At 45.1% G+C, this 24,775-nt stretch overlaps 1 protein-coding gene across 1 annotated transcript in view; it reads right to left on the minus strand.

The window, feature by feature from the left end:
* Positions 1 to 24,775, minus strand: part of ATP6V0D2 (ATPase H+ transporting V0 subunit d2) — a 108,967-nt gene that overhangs the window by 9,839 nt on the left and 74,353 nt on the right. Inside the window, exons 5-7 of the mRNA XM_078687074.1 lie at positions 16,382 to 16,459; positions 10,507 to 10,683; positions 6,889 to 6,966 (exon numbers count right to left, since the gene is read on the minus strand). Of these exons, the coding sequence (XP_078543200.1) occupies positions 6,889 to 6,966; positions 10,507 to 10,683; positions 16,382 to 16,459 (333 nt within the window). The remainder of the gene's footprint in view (positions 1 to 6,888; positions 6,967 to 10,506; positions 10,684 to 16,381; positions 16,460 to 24,775) is intronic.

The following is a 24,775-nucleotide window of genomic DNA, read 5'->3' on the forward strand; positions in this document are numbered from 1 at the left end:
GAGAACAGTCGACACAGCCGCCCAAGCGACCAGCTCTTGGGAACGCTTCCTCGGCCGCCTTCCAGGATGGCTCGAGGCAGTCAAGGCCGAATGTCTCCACGCATGCTGCCCAGGTGCATGCCATTCCTCTCCCAGCTGTAACAACCCCTGTGCCTAACCTAGGTCAAAGGAAACACCAGAAGGGAGGGACGGGTCCAACTTCTCAACCTGGGGCCGCTTTACACGCCAAAACTGGTGGTGCAGCGACAACCGTTAAGGCTAAACCCACCACCCTTCCGCCCAATAACCCTTCTCCACCGGCTTTTTCGCAGAAACCTACACGAAAGTGTCCCCCAGTTAACCTCCCCCCTGAGTGCCACCCGTTTGTTGTCGTCCTCACTAAAGTCCCCCCTATTAGGAATACCCAGCAGGAAAATCATCAGGCGCTTAAGAACAAGGTCATCCATTGGCTGAAAATCAACGGGCCCCTCCCTTCGGGAGTGGATGGCATAATTCTTGGCGTACGCAGGGTGGGTTGGATTGGACACGGGAAAAAATCTCTTGAAGGGGATTGTGTGGTGGTTAATTTCCAAGACGCAAGAGTCGCCCATTTGATATGCTCCCAAGGGCGATCTACGGCTGGAATGGGTGTCGATGTAGTCGACTTAACATTCTTCTACCCACGGACTATCACAACCACTCCTACCATCCATCTTGGTCAACTCCCCTATAATAGTAGTCCTGGGGGTCAATTTTTCGTAGAAAACATCGTCCACTGTCATCCTTCCCCGGGAGTCTTCTCACAGCAGTTATATCCAGCCCCAGTGACACAGAATTGGGGCTCCTGGGGTTGCTGACTCTGTGACGCTCCCGGGGAGGCCCTTGTGGCTTTGAGCCCTGCTGCCGAGCCTACACCCCTCCTCAAAACCGGTAGCCCCTCGGCTACATCACAAAGCCAGGCTACTGTCGAGTTTGAAAAAGAGCAAGGGGAGATCGGGGCACTTTCTGACCTTCTGGTTAGCCTCCCTGGTGTGGGTGTTGTGGACACGCTGCACCCTGTCGAGGACTGTAGCATTACGGCTGTGACGGACCCCCCGATTAGGGCTTTCAGCTGGAATGTGGCGGGCCTCGAGAGGAAGCTAGCGCTGCCGGACTGGAACGCGCTAGTGGAGCAACACTCCATATGCCTGTTCCAGGAAACCTGGAGTGGGGTGCCCCTGCACAAGGTAGGATATTCCACCCACTTTTTGCCAGCAGTTCTTAGTGCAACTGGTAGGGGCCGCCCTTCGGGTGGCCTCTTAATTTGGGTGGCTTCAGCACTTAACTGCAGGGTGGTGGAGCGGGATACCAAATGCCCGGATCTCCTCAACATATTGTTGAAAAATCCCCAGGGCCGAATCGTCCTAAATATTTTTAACATTTACGCCCGAGGCACAAAGGGGGGTAGAGAATCCCCAGTAATAGCCTGTCTAGAAGCCCAGCTTCGCTCGTCACCTCACAGGTCTTGTACCTTGTTGGCGGGCGATTTCAATTGTACCTTTGAGCCCCTGGACCTCGAAATTTTAACTGATCAAGAGGAACATGACATCAGGTGGGGGATTCCGTCCCTTGAACTCAGTCCCATTAAAAAGTGGACAGAAGTGGCCCTCCAGATCAACTCATTAGCTATGGAGTTTGGTCTGAGGGCTGCCAATGGCAGGACTAGGTCCGACAAAGCAGGGGCCCACACCTATAATAGGCCAGGGCATACGTCACGGATCGATTACTTTCTCCTTGACATGCACCTGTGGAGCATGGTGGAGGACATGGTGATTATACCATCTGTCGAGAGTGATCACAACCTCCTCTCTCTCACCTTGTCTCACAGGCGGCTAACTAGCACCGCGAGTATAACCTCTCGTAACCCTGCCCCGGACCTGTCAGTAGTCGCCAACTGTGGACGGCGGCTAAAGTGGGCGAAGTTGGCACTTTCAGAGGAGAAAACTTCTGCCATTAGGCAGCTTCTTGCCTCAGCCCTAGTTAATCTTGACCCCCAAGAGGATGGGTTGCTGGAGGTGGCCCCAAGGTTCTGTACCATAACCCAGGCTATTAGTGACCTCTTTGTAGTTCCAGCCAATACGAACAGAAGGAATCCAAGCTCACGAGCTAGACAGGGCTGGTACAATCAGAAGTGCAGGGAGGCGAAGTCACTTCTCATTGAAGCAGTCAAGTCCAAACTACCGTCCAAGACTAGGGTGGCCAGGAGACATTATGCGCTCTGCCAAAAATATGCTAAGATGGAGTGGGAGGATATCTTCTGGCAGGACCTCCTGGCTGCCAGTCGTGGGAAAGACGCCAAAGGTTTTTGGGACTTGGTGGGCAATAGGAACCGTCCCGATGACACCCTGAGGACCTGTACTATCAATGCCCAGACATGGTTCTCCCACTTCCAAAAACTCTATTCTGCAGCCGAAGGCCGACTAAACGACCCCTTTAACCTCCCGCCCTTCACCCCAGTCCAAGACCTGGAATTTTTTTCTGTTTTGGATGTCACAAAGCAGATTAAAACCTTGGTACCATTAAAAGCAGCTGGTCCGGATGGCCTACCAGGCGATATCCTCCGAGCATATCCGGAAGAATGGGGGGCACTAATCTCCGCACTCCTCAATGCAATCGTTGTGGGAGGCCCTGTACCAGATTCCTGGAGAGGTGCGGAGGTGGTCCCCATCTACAAAAAGGGCAGCCGGGATCTACCTGGGAATTACAGGCCCATAAGCCTAATAGACTCGAGCCAGAAACTGGCGGGGAAAGCCATTTTGGGGAGGATCTCACAATGGGTGGACGATAACCACATCCTGTCCGATATGCAAGCCGGGTTCCGTCCAGGCACAGGAACCATCGAACAGGTTTTTAGGCTCCTGCTACTACACTGGAAGGTGGTGGAGCTGGGCAAAGGCAGTCTTTATCTGGCCTTTATTGACCTAAAGACTGCCTTTGACCTGGTTCCTAGGGAGGAACTTTGGAGGGTGCTTCACGGACTGGGGATGCCCCCGTATTTATTAAACCTCCTCATCAAACTGCACAATAACACCTATGCCCAGGTCAGATGGGGGTTGAACGGGGAAAAGACCGATAAGATCAGGGTCGAGAGGGGAGTAAGGCAGGGTTGTGTCCTGGCCCCCACCTTATTCTCCCTCTATATCAATGGAGTGGTAGATCACCTACTCGGCGAACCAGCAGACGCCCCCACTCTGGGAGGCGTAAAAATTCCAACCTTGCTGTTCGCCGACAACACCCTCCTCATCTCCAAAACCCCCCAAGGTCTCCAGACACTACTGAACCGCTTTCAGGACTTTTGCACCACTAAGGGACTTGTCATCAACGTGGAAAAAACCAAGTACCTAGTTATGCATCCACCACGCAAACTTGGCCGCCCTCCCATTCTGAACTCCATACCCCTTGAAAGAGTGGCAGAATTCGATTACTTGGGAATTCGACTTAACGACGCGATGAGCTGGACCGCCCACATCAATAAAATGACAATGGTCCACAAAAGGGTGGGGGGGGGCCCTCCTTAAGGAGTTCAACAACTCAACAAAACACTGTGTTGCCCCTCTACTAGACATATACAAAGCACGTGCGGTCCCTGCGTCACTTTATGGAGCCGAACTGTGGGGCCTGGGCAAAGTGGATTTACTGAGCAAGGCCGAAAATAAATTCATTAAAGATCTCCTTGCCATTCCTTCGAGTAGTCCGACTATCCCAGTGCTCATGGATACTGGCTGCAAAGCTATAAGGGATCAGGCCCGTCTTCGACCCCTCTTGCTCTGGGCTCGCCTGTGGAGGGTTCCTGAGCTAAAATCTTATGCCAATGGTCTAGCTGAGGTGATGCACTCCGACGGTTGGCATAGCATCAAATGGCTGAAGGACATTAAACATCTTTTAGGGGACCTAGGCCTGGACTCCTGCTGGCATAGCCACTCCGCTCCCCCGAAGGAGACCTTAAAAAAACTTTTTTGGGAGTGGGTTGGTGTGAAGCGCATCAGTAGCCAACAGCACTGCAAAACCACCGCAGCCTTTCTGCTGATAAAAGATGTCGTCACCTACGAGCCGTACATGGACATAATAACAATCGCCATGGATCGGTCCCTGTACATCAAATTCCGGTTAGGAACCCTACCCTTGGCCGACTTCTGCTCCAGGTGGAATAAACCCCAGTCCTCATCACGCTTTTGTGCTCTCTGTCCCGATAAACCAGAGACGGTACCACATTTTCTTTTCGAATGCCCGGACTATGGTCGCCCCAGATCACGATGGCTTGGTCCTATCTGCAGAGAATTGGGTACCCGCCAGTACTCTGTTGCCCTCCGGATTCTTTTAACCAATACAGCCCCTCCCATTGTTTGTGCTGTTGCCAAGTTTTTAAAATGGGCTTGGTTGATTAGACATAGAAGACTGTCCATATCAATGTAATCCTCTTTTTTAATTAATTTATGCTGATCTAATGTGTTTTATTCTTTTATCGAATGTACAGTCACACTTTTTTTTCGACATGCTGTTTTTATCTTTTGTACTGCTTTTATGATATATGCATATCGAAATAAAGTAATCAATCAATCAACTAACTTTGATAATCCTCCACCCAGAACTCCATCCTGGATTGATGCTCCTGATTCACGTACTGGGATAATGCTTCTTACTTGCACTGCAGGGATTGGCACAATTACTACAGAAGTATACCCTGTTGTGGTCCTGCTGTTTATCTACATATTATTACGCAGTTTATAGTTTCCCCCGGTTTTTGTAAAGCCTCCTCATCGGTAGCCTTTTTGTGGAGTTCTGACTCTATCCTCTCTGCCCTGAGGATTAGAGTACCTCTGTATCATGTAACTGGATACAACTTTCCTGAAACCTGTGGGAAACGTTGTTTCTTTTCTCCCCATGTGGAGCTTCTTGTCCCAACAAGGCAAGAGTTTATCTATCCTGCTCTGTACAAGACTTTGCATGTGTTCCAGTCCAACTTTACCCTTCTGGGTTCACTATCTGCTTTATATAAGCACTCTATGAAACTGTAGTTCTTTGGCTATTTTGATTGCCTGCTAAACCACAACATGAGGTGCGAGGACCTTATGAGAAGGAGAGACTTTAATGGTGTTACTGTTTGGGGAGAATATTGTGCTCATTAGTTTACCCTTGGCCTATGCACTCAGTACACTACACAGGGTCACTTGACACATTTCATGGGCCTGAACTAGTACATCCGCATTGGCAGGCCCATTGTTTGACTAAATGACAAGGCCCTCCTGACACTAGACATGACATTAATTTTACCCCCATAGGAAAACTACAAGAGAACCTCATCTGTAGGCTTCGTTGATTCCAGGAAGACCCTCCAAAGCAAGGTAGCCCCTTAGGCCTTTTGAATCCCATAGTTACACTGATGATGGAAGCCTGTGCATGATCGATAATTTGATAAAACATTCAACCCATACTGTTTTTCTGTTAACATGTAAACACTGCGTTTTGAAGAATTGTTATAGAACACGCAAAAGGGAGCAGAACAGGTAGGGAACAGGGAAAGCACTGTAAAAGAAATCTACTTGGTGTGACTTGGTAAGCACATAGCGATGGGCCAGCACTTGAAGTCACTCTGTGAATTTATTGCTACAGTAACTCCCTGCATTTTAAAGATTGTGGCAGGAATCAAAATGGCCTTGGTTATGGTGTGAAGAGGCTTAGGAGAGTGACTCCGTTTTTTCTGTATAGGAAAGAGAGAGGGAAAGTGATTACAATCTAAAGGATAGGAATAGCTTGCATTTTAATGCAGAAAGTAGGAAGGAACAATTAACAGCATGGAAACATGTGTGGAACTCCTCCTCTTTTTCTGGTCCACCTTTGGCCCGCCCTCCACCAGTGGTTAATGTGTGCCTTTGTCTGCCAGAGATGAGCACAAAGGCTCATGTTTAATGCAGTGTTGGTGCTGCACTAACATGCACACATTATTGTGCAGAGTTTCCTTCATTTGAGAGCAAGAAAGTCCATTTTGTAGAGTCACTTTTTCTGGAACATCTCAGAAGTCAGCTAGGGGCTGGTATTCCATTCCCATTTCTGAAAATTCTGGGCGCAGAAACCTCGAGCCTCTTGTGATCAAGTGGCGCGGTATGCCACCTGGGGAACCACTCTACCTGACATATAATCCGGCCCTCCAGGGTCTCCGGCTCAGCCTTGGATCGAACACTGTAAAATGACCCCTTATTCTGTTTGCAGTGATTTCCACATATTTCTACCCCACCACTTTTGCTGGGAGGGAGGTTTCTGCATTTAGGAAACTTTCTGTAAAGACCTTTCTTTTTTGCAATGCTGAAGTTCAAGGATAGCTACAATGATTAAGTGCTAAATTGCACTTACGTGCGTTTATATGCAACAAAGCTTGGTTGCACGTGCTCTCCTTGCTCCAGCTCCTAATATTAGATACTGTAGTACGACTTGGGATGATGTTATGGACATTTCCAAAGTTTGGTGTTTGATATATCCTGGTTGCCTTAGCTTTCTGACTATGCATTGTGATACTCAGTTCGGTTTGCCTGGCACCTATATGTAAGTGAAATATAAATATTGCAGGCTTTTCCTCTGCATCACATTTTGTTAGAGGCTGATCCACTGTGAATCACTTTTTTGCCTGCAACCATATGATTTTTCTTCCATCCATCCCCTAAGTGTGCACAAAGCTGTATACCAAAACGTGATTCTTTCCCGGTGACATTGTACATGAAAACTGACTGTATCAAAATATAAGCCTCTAGGGGATTTACATTTTTTGAACTGGGGTTTTCTTGCAACCAATAACCCCCCTTGATGATTGTCCTTGTAGGATTCATCATTGTAGCAGTACAGTTACAGGCTATTTACATTTATTTTAAAATATCTTACCTCATGCTCAAAGAACTTGTCTTCCAGCGTTTTATCCCCTGTTCCATTTTCTATTCCTTCAAATAAAGCCTTGTACTCCTTGCAGAACAACAAAAAATAATGTCAGTGTCGCAAAAGAAAGAACATTAAATATAGCGTCTTAATACTTGCCCTGCATGAGATGAACAGCTTTTTGTATCTTTCACCACAAGTTCTGAGGGTAGAAATGAAAATTAGCAGCCCCAAAGCTGTAAAATAACTGACCATATCTGACTGCATCTCCACATGTGCTTACTCCACTCATATTTTTTTAATATGTGTCTGGGAGACATACATATCAATGACCTAGACCCAAAGGGTTCCTTTTCACTTGGTATGATGGTGGTTGAGACAAGCTGCTTCATGCAGTCACAGCGCCCACGGTCACAATGGCAAAGTGAGTAGATTACATCATTGAGAAAGGGTTGCTAGGTTAGAGGGGCTTTTAATTTACAACTGAAAAGTTTAACATGGTTTAAATAATGTGCACGATGTAATAGTTCAAACTGTACATTCCAGGCAGAGGGTTGGCGACCGTGAGTATATACGCAGGGGAGAGAAAGGTTGAGTTCCTGTTTGAATTGTTTAAGGGATGCTGCTATTACAAGTACAGCAAGAACTAACTTCAGGTGGAGCAAAACAGGAAACGACTTGTTTTCCTTTCTGGTTTTGTGAACTTATAAGGTTAGTGGGGTGGTGCTTCAGCTGGTGTAGAAGCGACCAGTGGTGGAGAGTTCACCAGCTAGATAATCAGGTATGTGTGCATGACCTTTGAGATAATGCACAGGGTTTTGCATTTGGTGCACGCTGGGAGTGGAAAGTCGTGAAGGTCCCTGAGTTCGAGGGCTGTGTGGTTGGATGTCTGTTCTGTTGAGATTAGGTGAGCTGCATGCATGGCAGGAGGTTACGAGTGGGATGAGAGTGGGATCAGGAAAACTTGGTGTACATTAGGAGGGGGACTTGTGCGGATGTTGGAAGCATCAAAGAAATATTTGGTCAGAGGTAGGAAACTGACTTGGTAGAGCGATGGGCATAGCTTTCATTCTGACATGTCTTTAGAGGCAAGGGACGGTCATTGTAGAAGTTGAGAGACTTGGGAGTTGAAGGGGTGGTAGGCGTAAAATAGTCTAGTTGCATTTCGCTGAGCCATCTCATGATTTGCAATAGCAATTTGCCTTCAGTAATGGGTGTGAATTTCTTTCTGTGGCTTTAGGTTTATGGGATTTCATTCTTAATTTGTTTGATGGTTTCCTATTGGATGTGCAATCCCAAGTGCAACAGAGTGCAAATGTACAGATGGGCAAAGTCTGTGAACATTTTAACTAACAATAGCAGTACTGAGGTCACTAAGGTCATAGCAAAGCCTAACGTAGTAAGCATCAAATTCAGCAATAGTTGTCGGAAGCGTATATAGCTATAATTGGAAAGGACCCTTTAAAAGTATGTCCACGATGTGCAGGTTTATATACAAGAAAACATGGAGTATATAGATGATAGATGCAGGTTGAAGTGTTATAAGTCCGAGGATAGCTCCTAGGGTTAGATGCATTGCCTGAGGTACTATTTGAAGGACAGCCTGACTAAATATATAGTAGACAGTGTTTAGGTGTAGTACATCACCTGTATATGACACCTCAAGAAACAGTTTCCTGCCAGTAGCATGTTGGTGAAAGGAGATATCTTGAGCCACAAAGAGCCAGCTCAGGAGGTCTATGTAGACACTGAGGGGTATATTTATGAGCCTCTTGCCATGTGGTGTCACTGTATGTGACGCTCCAGCCGCACAAACTACAAAATTATATTTATACGGTCACGCAAAGCCACTTTGCATGGCTTTGAATTCCTTGTTGATGAGGAATAAGGTAAGGCAGCGGAAATTGCTGCGTTGCCTTACTCTGCTCTAGAGAGGTGTTCTGTGGGTGTTAGGGTGAGTGTTCCCAGAAAACACCCATGGATTGGGACGCTTCCCCAGATTACAAAAACATCTAAACCTGGGGATGTGTCAACACCTTACGCCTCCCCAGGGGAGGCACAACAAAGAGAAATAACTATATTTCTCCTTGTTTTTTCCTCTTTGAATGTCTGCTGCTTTCTGCAGCACAGATAGAAAGATGAAAAAGCCTCCCACAATTCTTTTTGTGCAAGAAGGTGGGCCTTCCTGCACAAAAACAATCCGGCCAACAACACAGGCACAAGGGGACCTGTGTTGGCACTAGCCTGCCGAAACGGCGCAAGCGCAGGGGGAAAGGAGAGGAATGCACCGTATTGGATAAATACGTCACTTTGATGTAGGACAGCGCAGCAAGATGCTCTGCCCTATGCCAAAACCCCATAAATGAGGTCCTGGATATCATGGAGGAAAGGATGGTGTATTTAGGAACTTTGCATTTGACTGGGAATGGGTATTTTGTGAAATCTATGGTAGTGGCCATTTTGTGCTTGTTTGGGAAAAACAATCAAGAGTGCTGTATAATATTTGGTGGTCAATAGTGTGAATGTCACTGGGAGATTGAGAAGGACAAGAGGAAGGGATGGCAGTAGTTTGTGATTCATAGATTGTTATTAGCGACTTGCATGGTTGTGGTCTCTGTGCTGCATTGGTTCTCTTGCAATAAGTTGTGCTGATCAGAAGGTTTTTGAAGCTGCTGTGTTGTAACGTTTTGAAGGAATTTGCACAGGAGATGAGTGAAGGGACTGTAGTTGGCATAATCATCAGGGTACAGATATTTTGTTTTTAGCAAATCGAGTATGTTTCCGAAATTTCAGGCCTGATGGAAGTGATCCCTTTTGGGAGAGGGGATTTCATGCTGGAGAAGAAAGTATGTCATTATGTGGGATGTTGCTTTGTAGGACTGAAGGTGATAAGGCTGTTCTTAGTAAATTAATTATCTAAGATTTTTTTAATGATCTGTATGCCCAAGACTTGCCTTGCATACCTCATGCTCCTTGTAGTAGGAACTCTTATGCGTTGTGCATCAGTATTCTCAACCTAGGTCATGAGCAACGTTTTGGGTGCAAGACGCCACCATGCAGAATGAAGCCTATTGGTAAAATAAGCAGCAAGAATACTTTCTTTCATTCCATCACGCCATTTAAACACTATTGGGCAAATTAATAATCCATAAGCTACATTTCCCAAGTTATGTGATTTAAAAGGCTAAAAGGCTGGCAGGTCTGCATGGAGCTACGGCTTCTTACAGTGAAACAAAACCTTTTGCCTTTTTCAAGAGGTAAGAGCATTTCTATCACAGGGTTGCCTAGGATCCGAGTCACATTGATTTTTGCACAAGCTGATCTTAGATGTTCAAATGCCTACCTTGATGATTGTAATCTTCTATCTTCTATGTACAAAATTTACATTTATTTGCTCAACTGAATTACTGATGTAAAATTACACCGATATTGTGTAATTGTACATGCTTGCCCATATCCTCCTACTGCGTCTGTAAAGGCACTGTTCTAACTGTATCCCTTATATGTGTTTCATTAGATACCTTACTCTATTGTGCGTTGGATGATGCATTGAAATGCCTATTTTTGTTCTCTCAAGGGGTTATATACCGAGTGGTACACATAAGCGTGCGTATAGGTTTTACGTACTGCAAAGTAGGATGCTGCTGATTTCACTTGCTCATAGTCCTCTGCGTTGGCAAGCAGCTGCAGACCCTCAGGGTAGAGAGAGCCACAGGTGGGATACAGCTTCTCGCGCTCTTCTTTGCTCAGCTCAGTGCCGAAAGAGTTAATGGTGATGATGAAAGCACGTCGGTCTGCTTCAAACTGTTTGTAGGAGACAGAAGCCCAAGAAGACCAGTGAGATGACCCTCATTGTGTGTGCAGTTCAGTCGTGTGCATGCACACACATTATGCTAATTCATCAGACTAGCCCTGGGTCAACCAATCACCGCTGTCCTCTTTATACACCAACCAACTCATGTAATCATTTCTCTCATCCAATGATGTCCTTCACCATTGACAGCCTTCAAAGCATTCTATGCTCTCTACAACTTCTTCCTTTCCATGTCATCCTATCCCGGGATCACCCATATGCTCTCAACATATGACTCCTGCCTCTACCACACCAAGTCGTCATTCTTTCAGACAACAAACTCCTTCCTCTGCAGTCGTCTAATGTAAAGACCCAAACATTACTGCATGCGCCACCCTGAGTGCAAGGCATTCCCACCTCTAGCCAGGCTAAGATTCCACCAAAGCACCTCAGAGGTCGAGGCAGACTGGTCCACCAGGCAAGCCCAACCAAACAAATCAGGATGAGCCATGGTGCATTGTTTATGCTGCTCAGGAGTCAAAAGGGCATTATTTTGATATCTCTGGATAGATTAAATATTGAGTGGTGAATTTCCCCATTCCCGCCAGGAGACACATCCCGCTACAGATGTTCAGTTTCCCAACCTCCTCCCTCTTCATTGAGATTTCACGTCCCCCTGATTTACATATGTATTGTCTTACCCCTCTATTTAATTTAACCCATAGTAATTCTTCCACAATCCCCATATTTTTTGGAATTTCCCCCAGCACCACCTGTTTTCATAAATATTCCTCTCTGCCTCTAGACATTGGTCCATGTCCATGCGCCACTTAGGTCTCGTCTCTGCAGCAATGACTCTCTTTGCTACCATATGGCTTAGGACCACAGTGTTAGCTTGGATGAGTCTTAGCTTGAGGCGCATCACAGTCTTTGCTTGTTCATGCATATTCTTAGGGCCTTTTAAGAGATGTTGTGCTGTGTTACAGTGCCTAATTTGTAAAAGAATAAGTGCCAGGGTCTAAGTTTTGCCTGTGGCTGGCACCATTGAAGGAAAGGGAGGCGAATACCAAGGCTGAATAGTTTTGATTCCACCTTATGCTTCTTGGAACCACCACCAGACACTCCCTGCCTCTGTATCTCACTTTTGCAGGTTCTTTTTCATCCCTACTTTCTCCCCTTGTCACTGTTTTTCACTCTTACTCTTCCGCCTCTTTCTTTCAACCATTTTTGTTTTTGTCTCTCTTGCTCTGGATCATGATTTCTTGAGGCACTCAGTCAATCAGTCAGAAAAGCTTTATTTAGCATGAATAGTCTGAGCCATAAAAGCACAAATATTAGAATAAATTATTAATTAATCGGGTCATCATAGGAGGAGATCTAAATATTAATGGAGCGGAAGGTCTGGGATCGGGCACAATAAGACAGTATAATGGTAGGAAGAAAAAGGTTTATAAGGCCCTTAATGATCTTCTAGAAAACAACACATTGCGAGATGTCTGGGGGACAATTAGACCAGAGCAATTGGGTTATACATACTATTTTGCACCGCACCAGATATGCGTTAGGCTGGATTATTTCTTGATATCCAATGATTTAATCAATACAGTAGAAATCGACAGATTCCCCCGGATACTTAGTGACCACAACCCCCTAATCCTAACAATAAAGCAAGGTGTGAGAACAATAACAAGGAGGGAGTGGACATTTGAAAGAGGACTGCTCTTAGATGATGACTATATAAAACATATGTCTAAATGGATTAATGAATTCTTTGAATATAATAGAGGAAGCGCAGCGGTTGGTATAGTATGGGATGCCTTTAAGGCAGGAGCTCGTGGTGAAACATGTAGCTATAGTGCCTATAAGAGGAAAACAGAACGATTGCGATATAGGGAGAGAGAGGAAAAAGTATTGGAGGCAGAAGAACAGCTTATTAAATGTGTAATAAGGGGAGAACCGACTGAACAATTTGTAATAGACCTAATGAAAGTGAAAAGTGAAGCAGAGGAAGAACTCGCAAATAGAGCAGCAAAGCAATACACAGTCAGAAGGGAGAGATGTTATGAGTTTAGTGAGAAAGTAGGTCGGGTTCTCGCTATACGTACTAGGCAGATAGCGGCGGTAGGGATGATTAAGGAAATAAAGGATGAAAAGGGACATTTACATTCAGATCCAGAAGAAATTCGGGAAGTATTTAGGATGTTTTATCAGTCTTTATATGATGAGAAAAATCCCAGCAGTAACGATAGAATAAACGAATATATCCAGAATATTGAGGTTAAAACTATCTCTCCCGAAGACGCAGATGAATTAGAGACTGTGCTGGATGGCATAGAGATTAAAAAGGCCATGTTAGCTTTACCCTCGGGTAAGGCTGCTGGCCCTGATCAGCTACCGATTGAGTTCTATAAAACTTTTTGGGGATGCTTGGGACGTGATTTAATTCAAACGTTCCAAGCTGCACAGAGTGGTGAGTCCGTTCCCAAATCCTGGAGCGGTGCGGATATAGTGTTAATTTTAAAAAAAGAGAAATCCCCGATTGAACCAGGCTCGTATCGCCCAATAACCTTGATGAATAATGACACCAAAATTTACTCAAAGGCACTGGCTGTAAGATTTGCTAGAATAATAAGTACCCTGGTTAGTGATAATCAACACGGTTTTATTCCCGGTAGAGGGACGACTCACCATATCAGAAAAGTGATAACTTTATTTGATGCGGCCGAGGTAACAGGAGACCCTATGGCAGTAATGCTTTTGGATGCGGAAAAGGCATTCGATCGGGTCTCCTGGTACTATTTGTGGCAGATCTTAGTCAGAGTTGGGATTAGGGGAGGTTACTTGAAAGCACTCCAGACTCTATATAAGGAACCGGTTGCAGCATTAAGGATAAATGGGGGTATTACAGGACAATTCAAAATCCAGAGAGGAACTCGGCTAGGCTGCCCATGCTCTCCCCTGTTATTCGCCATGTATATGGATCCATTAATACGTAAGATAGAATTAGCACCAGAGATTACCCCATTTTGTACAGCTCTTGGGCCATGTAAGATATTAGCTTATGCTGATGATGTTGCGGTGATAACACCTTGCCCTACGGAAGCAACTACATTTGTAGAGGCTGAGGCCTTAAGATTTGGTCAAGTCTCAGGGTACTCATTGAATGCGTCTAAAACTCAAATTATCAAAAATTCGTGGACATCCTGTGATGATAGCCGAGTGGTATCGACAGGGAAATATTTGGGAATTAATATCATGTCTAATTTAGATAGTTTGGTGGAGAATAATATTGTCCCAGTAATCGATAAAGCAAGAAAGGATCTGGATCGTTATGAGAATTTACATTTGTCACTAGTTGGAGGAGTCAATATTATTAAAATGTTGATTTTACCCAAATTACTATATCTCTTTAGGGCAATACCACTTTTAATTGATAATAAATGGTTTAAAACTTGCGAACACATGATTAATCGCTTTATCTGGGCAAGAGGTAAAACTCGGAGGGCATTGAGGTTTATGTCGCTTCCCAGGGAGAAAGGGGGGTGGTCATTACCGGACCTAAAGTTATACTATTGGGCTGCAGCATTGCAAGGAATGGTGGGACTAATTGGAGGGGCAGAGAAGGATGGATCGGATAAGACAGGATCGCTTGCTATATATGGATTAGTTTTGGGCACAAATGCTGAAAATATTTTTTTGAGATTTACCGATGGAAGTTACTTTAAAAGAACACGTTTTAAGATAATTATGGCGGCCTACAATATATGGAAAGGATTTTCCAAAAAGGCTGGAATAGGGAAATACAACGCATATACTAGATTTAAAAATAACCCTTCATTACCTAGGGCAGTGTTTTCAGGAATTGTATATCAAGAGTGGGAAAGTCGAGGGATAGGTATGATTGGGGACATGCTGGATGACAATGGTATGATACAATTTATAGATTTGAAAAATAAATATATGTTAAATACAAATCACTTTTTTAAATATCTTCAAATAAGGAGTTGCATATTAAATAAAAGAGGGGGAGCACTAGGTTTTGGGAGGAGTATAATGATGGATCTTATACAAAAAGGCCATGATTGTACTATAAAGAGATTTTATTCAGAAATGACAAAGTTAAAAAAAGACGACCTCGAGAAATGGATAGTCAAATGGTCTTCAGATTTAGATATAGATAGAGAAAGGGATGTTTTTTCTGAATCACTTGAGATGGGAAGTAAACTATTGTGTTCATCGTCCCTTCAGGCCCAGCATTACAAGACTTTGTATCATTTGTATTATACGCCATGGAAAATTGCTCAATGGGGGGGCCTATCCGGCACTACGTGTTTTAGATGTGGCAGTATGGAGGCTAATTTGATACATATTTTTTCTACTTGTCCACACCTAGACAAGATAAAATATGATATTGGGAATTTTTTCCGAAGTGCCTTAGACACAACAATAGAGTTAGATCCAGTAACCATCTTGCTGGGAGTATTCCCCAATGGGCAAATAAATTGTAAATACTTTGTGTTTGTAGCAATGGCAATTTTTAGATTACTAGTGGCCTCAGCTTGGCTTGATCCAAATCCTCCAACGTACCATCAATGGCTTGGTAAAACCCTATCAATACAAAAATTGGAAACAGCTATTTATGCTAGGAAGGGGAGAAAGGGTAAGAAGCTGGGTATGCAAATTTGGGGTCCCCTGATTCAGTGGAAGTTTGGAACTGAATAAGGCAACGTGAAGAATATATGTATTATTGAAAGTTGATATATATGATTTTGTATGTACATGTCATGATAGGGTCTGTATGTATTAAGTATATTGTAATATTTTTTCCCTTTTCCTTGTCTATATGGTTGCTTTATGTATCTTATTGTGCCTTGTCCATGTAAATCTAGGGGGGAGGGAGGGGGGGGAAATGAGGGGAAAAACATTTTCAATAAAAATATATAAAAAAAAAAAAAAAGAATACATTATTAAAATGTTATTTATTGTTGAGGTGTAATAAGTGTTTGTCCCCAAAAATGAGTGCTAGTTGGCCCCCTTTTGTTAGCGTCTGCTTGTTTCGTGTGTTTCCTCCAAAATGGACGCAGTTGGCCATTCCTTAGACTTGTTTTTCTTATTTAGCCACGCTACAAACAAAAAGGATGCTATGAAGGATGGCTAAAAAGTATCGACAAAGCCAATAGGCTTCAGAAGCGAGACCTATTGTCTTTGCCAATGCCTGTTTTTCCCGTGAGATCCTTTTCCAGCTGTGCAGAGTTCTCCATAGCATAGAAGTCCGCTCTTGGGGTATAGGATCCTCCATGCAAATGCACACTTCACCCTCAACATGATTTTTCTCCATGGTAAAAGCCCTTTTGCTACACCCCCACCATATCTGCGGTGGATCGTTCCACTCCCTACCATGAAAGGTGAGTTATGCCAGCCCCTGTGCTGGAGTAAATGTACAACCTTACACAGGGTGGAAAGGGAAGTGGGAGTTGTTTGGGAATGTCCAAAATATTCCCACACTTTCAAGCCAGCATACACGTTGGAATGCCCACCTTTCACCCCCTGAATGGGATTCATGGCTGCAGAGATCTTCAAACTTTCATGTCTGCCAAGAATCCCTTTGAGATTTCCTGACAGGCATAAAAAAGGTAAATTTGGTCATGAACGTACATTTGTACGACCCAATGTCAATTAAGTGTTGCAGAAATGTAAATTGAAACTTACCTTGAGGATTGGGCACATGATGTCCTCTGTAGTCCCTCCCTGTGATTTGCAGAAGTCATAAAATGCTTCCAGGTAAGCCTAAAGAAAACAAGATATCTATTTTTATGTATTGTAGGAAAATTGTTCAAAGATATACTGAATATATAATTTTGGGCAGTATAAATAAATACGGGCCTGATTATGATGTCGGTGGGATCGCCACCAGCAGGCCATAGGTCCCACTGACATCCATCATAGCGGTTTGACCACTGCATTATGATGTACTTGGTCGGACTGCAGCAGCCGGAGGGACCGACTGACGCTCTCGACAGGCTCAAGGAGCCTGTCGGGAGCATCAGTCGGTTCGTAATCCCTACAATGAATGTGGTGCCTGCACAGGCACCGCCACAGGGATTACGATTTCCCTTTCCAACTGCCATTCCAGGGCCGTCCGACCACCATGGAAAGGCTGTCGGTAGGTGACTTTGGGGGCCTCTAGAAGGGCCCCCATCTTCCGTGGGCCTTGGCAATGTGGCCCTAGGTCACCTGTGGTGCCCGCACAAACAGCCAGGCACCACATGGTGCCTGGCACACTGTGCATGGATGTTTGAAAAATTCTGTTTACCATTGCAGCTTGTGCAGCAGCCCTCTTCCTAGGCTGCTGCTCAAGCTGCAATAGTAAACAGCATTTTACGACCGCCCCCATGGCATTTGCGTCATAACTGGGCTGTTGAGACCGCCGACTCCTTGTCGGACGGCCCAATGTCCGAAACGATGATGGTTGGACGCTCGTCTGATCTCTATCGTAATAATTGAAATAATGGGGTCAACCCCAGCGAAAATCAAAGGACCTTGGTATTAAATGGTATAGAAAAACAAAGTGGTCCTAGACATAACTAAATCATACTAATAAATGAAAACACTTTTTTGGTTTTTATGGGATTCAATCCTGCAAAAGAAGAGAAGATAAAAACACAAAAACAGCCAGATGCATGTACAATTCTTACAGTACCCAAAAATGATTCTAAACACGAATTAGTCTGAGGCAACTTAATTAGCAATTTATTTACATTGTATAAATAGAAACAGTAAAGGCTGGGGGTTACTGCCAGGTGCAAGGCTTGAAACGTTCTCGTTGGGTTCCGTCTACGGAACCCAACGAGGACCTTTCAAGCCTTGACTATCAGAACCACTTCTTGATTGGATCGACGGGCGGAATAATAAGTTGTTTACCCCCACGTTTCTCATTCCGTTTCTTTTGAGCGGAACTATTTGGAATTCATTTTCCCATGTGGAACGTCTTCACTATGTCCATATAAGAATATCAGAAACACTTGGAATATTGTGGCACACCATTGACAGGTTGCCCAACTCACTGCTGGGGGCGTGTTTCCTTGCAACCTAGGTCCCCTCCCTTCACCCCGTCCTGAGGAAGACCCATAGCTGAGGTGTTAATCCTCCCTCAACTGCGCCAGGGTCGAAACGTTGACGATCTCCCCCTATTTGGGGCCTGCACCTTTGCTGGCACCTCCCATTGATCGTCTGCGCAGATGCGGTGACACTGTGACAGACATCTGTAAAATATTATGTGAATAACTTTCGGGGCAGGCCCAATGTTTCGCTAAGAGAATTGGACCGTAGCTTAATACAAACTATTGGATTTTCTTCTTAAACTTTCCTGAATTCCTTTCCCCTTTTTCACGTGAGCACTTATCTTTGCACCTTCTTCTTACTGCACCTGGCAGTAACCCCCAGCCTTTACTGTTTCTATTTATACAATGTAAATAAATTGCTAATTAAGTTGCCTCAGACTAATTCGTGTTTTTGGGTACTGTAAGAATTGTATATGCATCTGGCTGTTTTTGTGTTTTTATCTTCTTTTCTTTTGCAGAATTGAATCCCATAAAAAACAAAAAAAGGGTTTTCATTTATTGGTATGATTTAGTTATGTCTAGGACCACTTTGTTTCTCTATCGTAATGAGGCACTTAATGTTTTGTGCTTAACTAAATGCCTTATTGATTAAATAAATAGATTTAATTGTTTCTCCTATATTTATATAGAGCTAACCGCTAAAGAAGAGGCTACTGAACTACTGGCCGATGGACTGAAATAAAAACCTTGGGCTATCCACCAGAAGGATACCACTCCACTCTAGTATTCGCACTTCTGGTATTTTCGGTTCCAGGAACACCTGGACATTTTTACCTGCATTAATCCACACTCACTCAAACTGCAGACGCAGGGGTCAGTGGCTATGGGGTGAGAATCAACCGGACAACCAGCTGACTCCTTGCAACACCGTGGGAGAGATTGCGATGATCCCCTAGTGCACAAGGACCTGCCATGCACCAGGCCCCCTCCTGAATCCCTTTCCTCATCTCCCACCTGCAGCAGGCGGTAAATCTAACTTTTTTTAGCCATGCAGAAAAGGACTGTTTCTTGGTCCGCATGAATATAGAGAATATATATTAGAGACATTGGACCCATTATAAGTTTGGTGGTGTGGGACAGCCCCACTCCCGCACGGCCAAATTCATGTACAAACAGCCAGCCAGATTAGGAGATTTCTCCTTCCTGGCTGGCTGTTCTATGGCATATCCAGGGCGCAATGGGAACGTCAAAGGCAGTACTTGCAGCTTGTAGGTACTGATGTGCATGCACACATGGGGGCACCTATTGTGCCCCCCTGTGCAAATCCACAAGCAGGGAGGCACAAGGGGGTCCTGTAAGGCCCCCTTTGTTTCCTCACTGCCACACTTTTCATTGCGGTCTTGATATGAAAAATGTAGTGCAGAGGAAACACGTAATGTGCTTGGCGGAGCTGCAGCGGCCCGCCAATCATTCTGCAGCCTCAAGACCACAGCACCACAGCGCCACAGCCAGGGATATCTGATCCCTGGCAGTGCAGTGGCCCCACGGCAGCCTGACCACCCTGGTTGTAATGGAGCAGTCGGAAGACCGCCACCACTGCGCCCCAGCGAGTCTGGCGGTTCGTGGACTGCCAGATTCGTAATAAAGCCCTAATACTGCAGGTCATTGTCAGGTTCATAGCCTAACCATGGCTACTATAGTGTCTTATATTTCATCGTTTTGTATATTTGTAGAGTTTCAGTTTACTGTTTTTCCACACAAGCAATTTAGGTATTTTTTTTTTTGTCCTCATCTCCACCATGGTTGTAATCTGCCAAACCTCTGAACAGGGAAGAAAGGCAAATAATGGTGCTGACATGCTGACTCAGTCAAAGACTGGTAAGGGTATAAACGATACGCGGGTCTGCCATGACCCTACAGCTATGTCGTTCACCCTGCCGATCCTGACACCTTGTTACTTGTCAGACAGATATTGATCATAAGCCATTTACCACCATTGCTTATATCACCGATACGCCAAGAGAATAGGCGAAGTTGTTTAGCAAAGAGAGTATATCATGGCTTCGTAATCATCGGACCTGGGGGAAAAAAAAAAAAACAGCACGACTAGTGAGACTAATCAAGTAAATGCCAAAAAGCTCTTTTATCTGGTTTCCCAGCCCTGGCGATATCTAATTTTGATATTTGTAGCATTGAAGTACACCAGTCATGTAAAGACGGAGGAGAAGCCTCTTTCCATCGCTTGCAGATTTCTCTCTGGGCCACCAAGATAGAGTAAAACAAGAGGTTTTTGGCAGGACTTCGCTTCTGATCTACTACACCGAAGATGACTAGCCAAAGATCAATAACCACTGTAAAACCAATGGAGGATGTCAGTTTGTTACTAATTAGATCCCAAAAAGACGTCAGGTGTGGGCAGTCATAGAACATATGTACAAAACTGAAATCATGGCATGGAATAGCGATGTAACAGGTTTTAATGAGCAACTAAGTAGTAATTTGAGATATCTCGGTTTAAGAATCGTTAAAGATATCAACTTGATTGCTTCTACCAACTTTGCTATAGTTGCTAAAGAGTGCAGGAAGCTAATGGGGTCTTGGGGACATCTCCCTCTGACAGTTCTGGGTCGTGCAAATTTAGTGAAAATGTCCATTTTACCACTTTTATTTTTAATACCATACCACTGTATTTTGACACATCACTGATGGCGAAGATGCAGAGTGACATCTCTTCATTTATTTGGAAAAACAAAAGTGTAAGAATAGCTTGGAAGAAAATAAGGCGTCGTAGGGAGAAAGGTGGTTTGGCCGGTCCTGACCTTCAGATATATGCGTGGGCTTTTCAGATGACACACGCACGAATGTTGCTAAAAATCCCATCAGACCAAGGCATAGGGATGATGTTTACAGCATTACTGTAGGGGGAAGGAGTGGGGCAGTCGGGTTTTCTTTTTAAGTTTGGTGCCCCTAAATTTTTCAAGAAGGTTAAATTGAAGGTGTTGCAGGGCCTAGCAAGAACTTGGTTCAATCTCAGAGCTGCAACTAAACTAGGATATTACTCGAACAGATCTCCTATATGGGATCTCCCTGCTGCTCCTGGTTGGGTAAACGATGTACTGGTAATCCCTCTAAAAGATGCCGGAATTTCAACATGGGGTGACTTGTTTGTGGAAGGGACCATGCTTTCCTGGGAACATCTAGCGAGCAAGGTGGGCCCCAACTTCTCTAGATTGAAGTATCTGCAAATTTCAAGCTGGGCCCAAGCACAGTCAGCTAGTGGCCCCCGTCATTTCAACACGCCTCTAGGGGGAGGCAGTCAACTGGAATCCTCTTTGCTCGATAAACCATCAGTATCCAAGGAAGTTTCCCTATGGTACAATTTAATCTTGGAAGAGATTGATGGGGAATTCCATCTCCCAGACCTACTGTGGGGCTCCTTGATGCCTTCCCTGAACTTGAACGATCTATGGCTAATGTCCTGTAATGTCTTGTGGGACCTAGTCAAACCAGCCTGGCTACGCAGGAACCACCTTTTTACCCTTCATAGGGCTTACTACTCCCCTCAGAGACTGTCTAAATTTTCAACAGGGGAACCGGTGGCATGTGCCCGGTGTGGTCTAGAAGCAACTTAGGTATGTTCATATAAAAAAATGTGTGCTGTCAGCTTCCACTGGTTTAGCAGGTGCAGTGGCACCAGGGTCCAGAGAGGCCCACTGAATCCCTCAACCCATTCATACCCAAAAGAATCCCACTCTATTACAGCCTTGTTCAGGGCCGAACTGGTAATACCGGGCACTGGGCAATCCCCCGGGAGGCCGGAAGGGGTGAGGGCCAGTTTCTTTACAGGGGGCCGATTTTGTTACAGGGGCCGCCGATTTTTGAAAAATCGCCCCCCAGCAACAAAATCAGAAGACAGCCCTGCTTCCAGGCCTGTGGCAGCATGGGATCTCAGCAGGAATCCGACCCTGGAGTTTCCAAATGAAAAAAACACACGCAGTATAAATAATATGCACTTGTGAGCGAGGAGAGGCGCACAGGGTGACGTGTGAGGATCAGAGGGAGGAGCCATGCATGAGGTGCAGACGCAGTTTGGGATCCGGAAGGAGGCCTCCTGGAAGAGAGGCCCCGAACACCGAGCTGCTGCGGAGTCCACTGAGGAGCAAGCCCTGGATGGAGAAACAGTGAGTATAGGGCGCAGTGACCCAGGCACACTAACTAGGAAATGGCACTGAGGGAGAGATACTAAGGGCTGTCACTGAGCGACACACTTCACTTCAGACACACCACGATACCTTACTCTGGCTGAGAACTGATCGGATGATGTAACATTTGACTGCACTGCAGCTGGCCTAAACGCACACATTGACTCGTCTTCTACAAATGCCACTGATTTGCCACACAATTAATTGCCCAGCATGCATCATATACATTAAAAAAATGTGCCTTTAATTCACGGTCTGGACAGCAGAGTGCACGCAATCTCAATCTACTAAAGGACTTCCCAACAGATGAGAACTGCGCCCTGCTCCAGCCCTCTTCCCCCACACACGTCCAGGTTAGGCTGAGTTATGGATGCATTGGGGTGGCATATAATTTGTGTGGTTGAGAGCTGACAAAAACTCAATTGCTAGTGCTTAATGCTGCAGTAGAGACTTTTCAAAAAGTACAGTTGAAAAAGAAAACGGACTCCATTACACTCTCCATTCATATACTTTTTTCCAATTAGCATAAGCAGTGCATTTTAAATAATGTTGAAACTGGACACATACATTTTCATTTATTTGTATATGTTGTTTTTCTTAATTTTATGTTCAACAAATTGCTTATTGCTACACAACAAATATCAACAATGGAACAATTCAACCATGCTGATTGCCTCATCAGTGATAATATCTTTATTCAAATATTTATTTTACTAATTAGGTCGCTATCACAACTCCCTTCACTGCTTTGTTCTAATAGTTACTCAAAACTCTTGAAGTGTTTATGCCATTAAAATTACAACCAAGAAAAAATAATAGTCTAAGCCTGAGTACTTGACGATTTCTCTGGTTGTAACAGTATGCATTCATTGCCTCTGTCATATTCCGGCATTCACATTCTGGGACGAGGCGGGTGGTGATTGGTCCCAGGTCTCACACACAGTGTGAGGTCTGAGGTGGTGGGTGGCAGCCTTGTTTTAGCAGCAACGGACCGATCCCTGTAGGCTCTAAAGCAAGGCAGCCTGGACTCACTCTCAGTGCAATATTCAGCACAAAAGAGCACCGGCCGGTCGCCCCAGCCGGGCCCAATGAGGACACGCTGGCGCTTATCCCGGTAGGTATTATTTACAACAAGGGTTGGTGATGGACAGAGTCTCTGAATTAAGCAGAGTACTCTCACCCAGTCAAGAGATCAGGGCTAGATCCAACACGGTTTTTTAGCTCATTGCACCATCCCAGTTTCAGAACCTGGCTGTATGCAAATTAGTCTGTCCCTGGCCCAGTGCATCATGGGAACAGGGCAGACCAGACTACAAAAGCCAATTCTTACACTGGGAAGGAAACAAGCTTCCGGGGACCGGTTTCTGGCATTTCAGCCGTCTTCGGCCCGGCTTGCTTGAATCCCGATGGTGCAATGAGCAAGGGACTCACATCTGAGTATACCCTTCCACGCTTAGGGTGGACAAAATTATTTACAACAAGGGTTGGTGATGGACAGAGTCTCTGAATTAAGCAGAGTACTCTCACCCAGTCAAGAGATCAGGGCTAGATCCAACACCGTTTTTTAGCTCATTGCACCATCCCAGTTTCAGAACCTGGCTGTATGCAAATTAGTCTGTCCCTGGCCCAGTGCATCATGGGAACAGGGCAGACCAGACTACAAAAGCCAATTCTTACACTGGGAAGGAAACAAGCTTCCGGGGACCGGTTTCTGGCATTTCAGCCGTCTTCGGCCCGGCTTGCTTGAATCCTGATGGTGCAATGAGCAAGGGACTCACATCTGAGTATACCCTTCCACGCTTAGGGTGGACAAAATTATTTACAACAAGGGTTGGTGATGGACAGAGTCTCTGAATTAAGCAGAGTACTCTCACCCAGTCAAGAGATCAGGGCTAGATCCAACACCGTTTTTTAGCTCATTGCACCATCCCAGTTTCAGAACCTGGCTGTATGCAAATTAGTCTGTCCCTGGCCCAGTGCATCATGGGAACAGGGCAGACCAGACTACAAAAGCCAATTCTTACACTGGGAAGGAAACAAGCTTCCGGGGACCGGTTTCTGGCATTTCAGCCGTCTTCGGCCCGGCTTGCTTGAATCCTGATGGTGCAATGAGCAAGGGACTCACATCTGAGTATACCCTTCCACGCTTAGGGTGGACAAAATTATTTACAACAAGGGTTGGTGATGGACAGAGTCTCTGAATTAAGCAGAGTACTCTCACCCAGTCAAGAGATCAGGGCTAGATCCAACACCGTTTTTTAGCTCATTGCACCATCCCAGTTTCAGAACCTGGCTGTATGCAAATTAGTCTGTCCCTGGCCCAGTGCATCATGGGAACAGGGCAGACCAGACTACAAAAGCCAATTCTTACACTGGGAAGGAAACAAGCTTCCGGGGACCGGTTTCTGGCATTTCAGCCGTCTTCGGCCCGGCTTGCTTGAATCCTGATGGTGCAATGAGCAAGGGACTCACATCTGAGTATACCCTTCCACGCTTAGGGTGGACAAAATTATTTACAACAAGGGTTGGTGATGGACAGAGTCTCTGAATTAAGCAGAGTACTCTCACCCAGTCAAGAGATCAGGGCTAGATCCAACACCGTTTTTTAGCTCATTGCACCATCCCAGTTTCAGAACCTGGCTGTATGCAAATTAGTCTGTCCCTGGCCCAGTGCATCATGGGAACAGGGCAGACCAGACTACAAAAGCCAATTCTTACACTGGGAAGGAAACAAGCTTCCGGGGACCGGTTTCTGGCATTTCAGCCGTCTTCGGCCCGGCTTGCTTGAATCCTGATGGTGCAATGAGCAAGGGACTCACATCTGAGTATACCCTTCCACG

Source organism: Lissotriton helveticus, chromosome 4_1 (genome assembly GCF_964261635.1).
Source record: "Lissotriton helveticus chromosome 4_1, aLisHel1.1, whole genome shotgun sequence".
In the NCBI taxonomy this organism is placed as follows: Eukaryota; Metazoa; Chordata; class Amphibia; order Caudata; family Salamandridae; genus Lissotriton; species Lissotriton helveticus.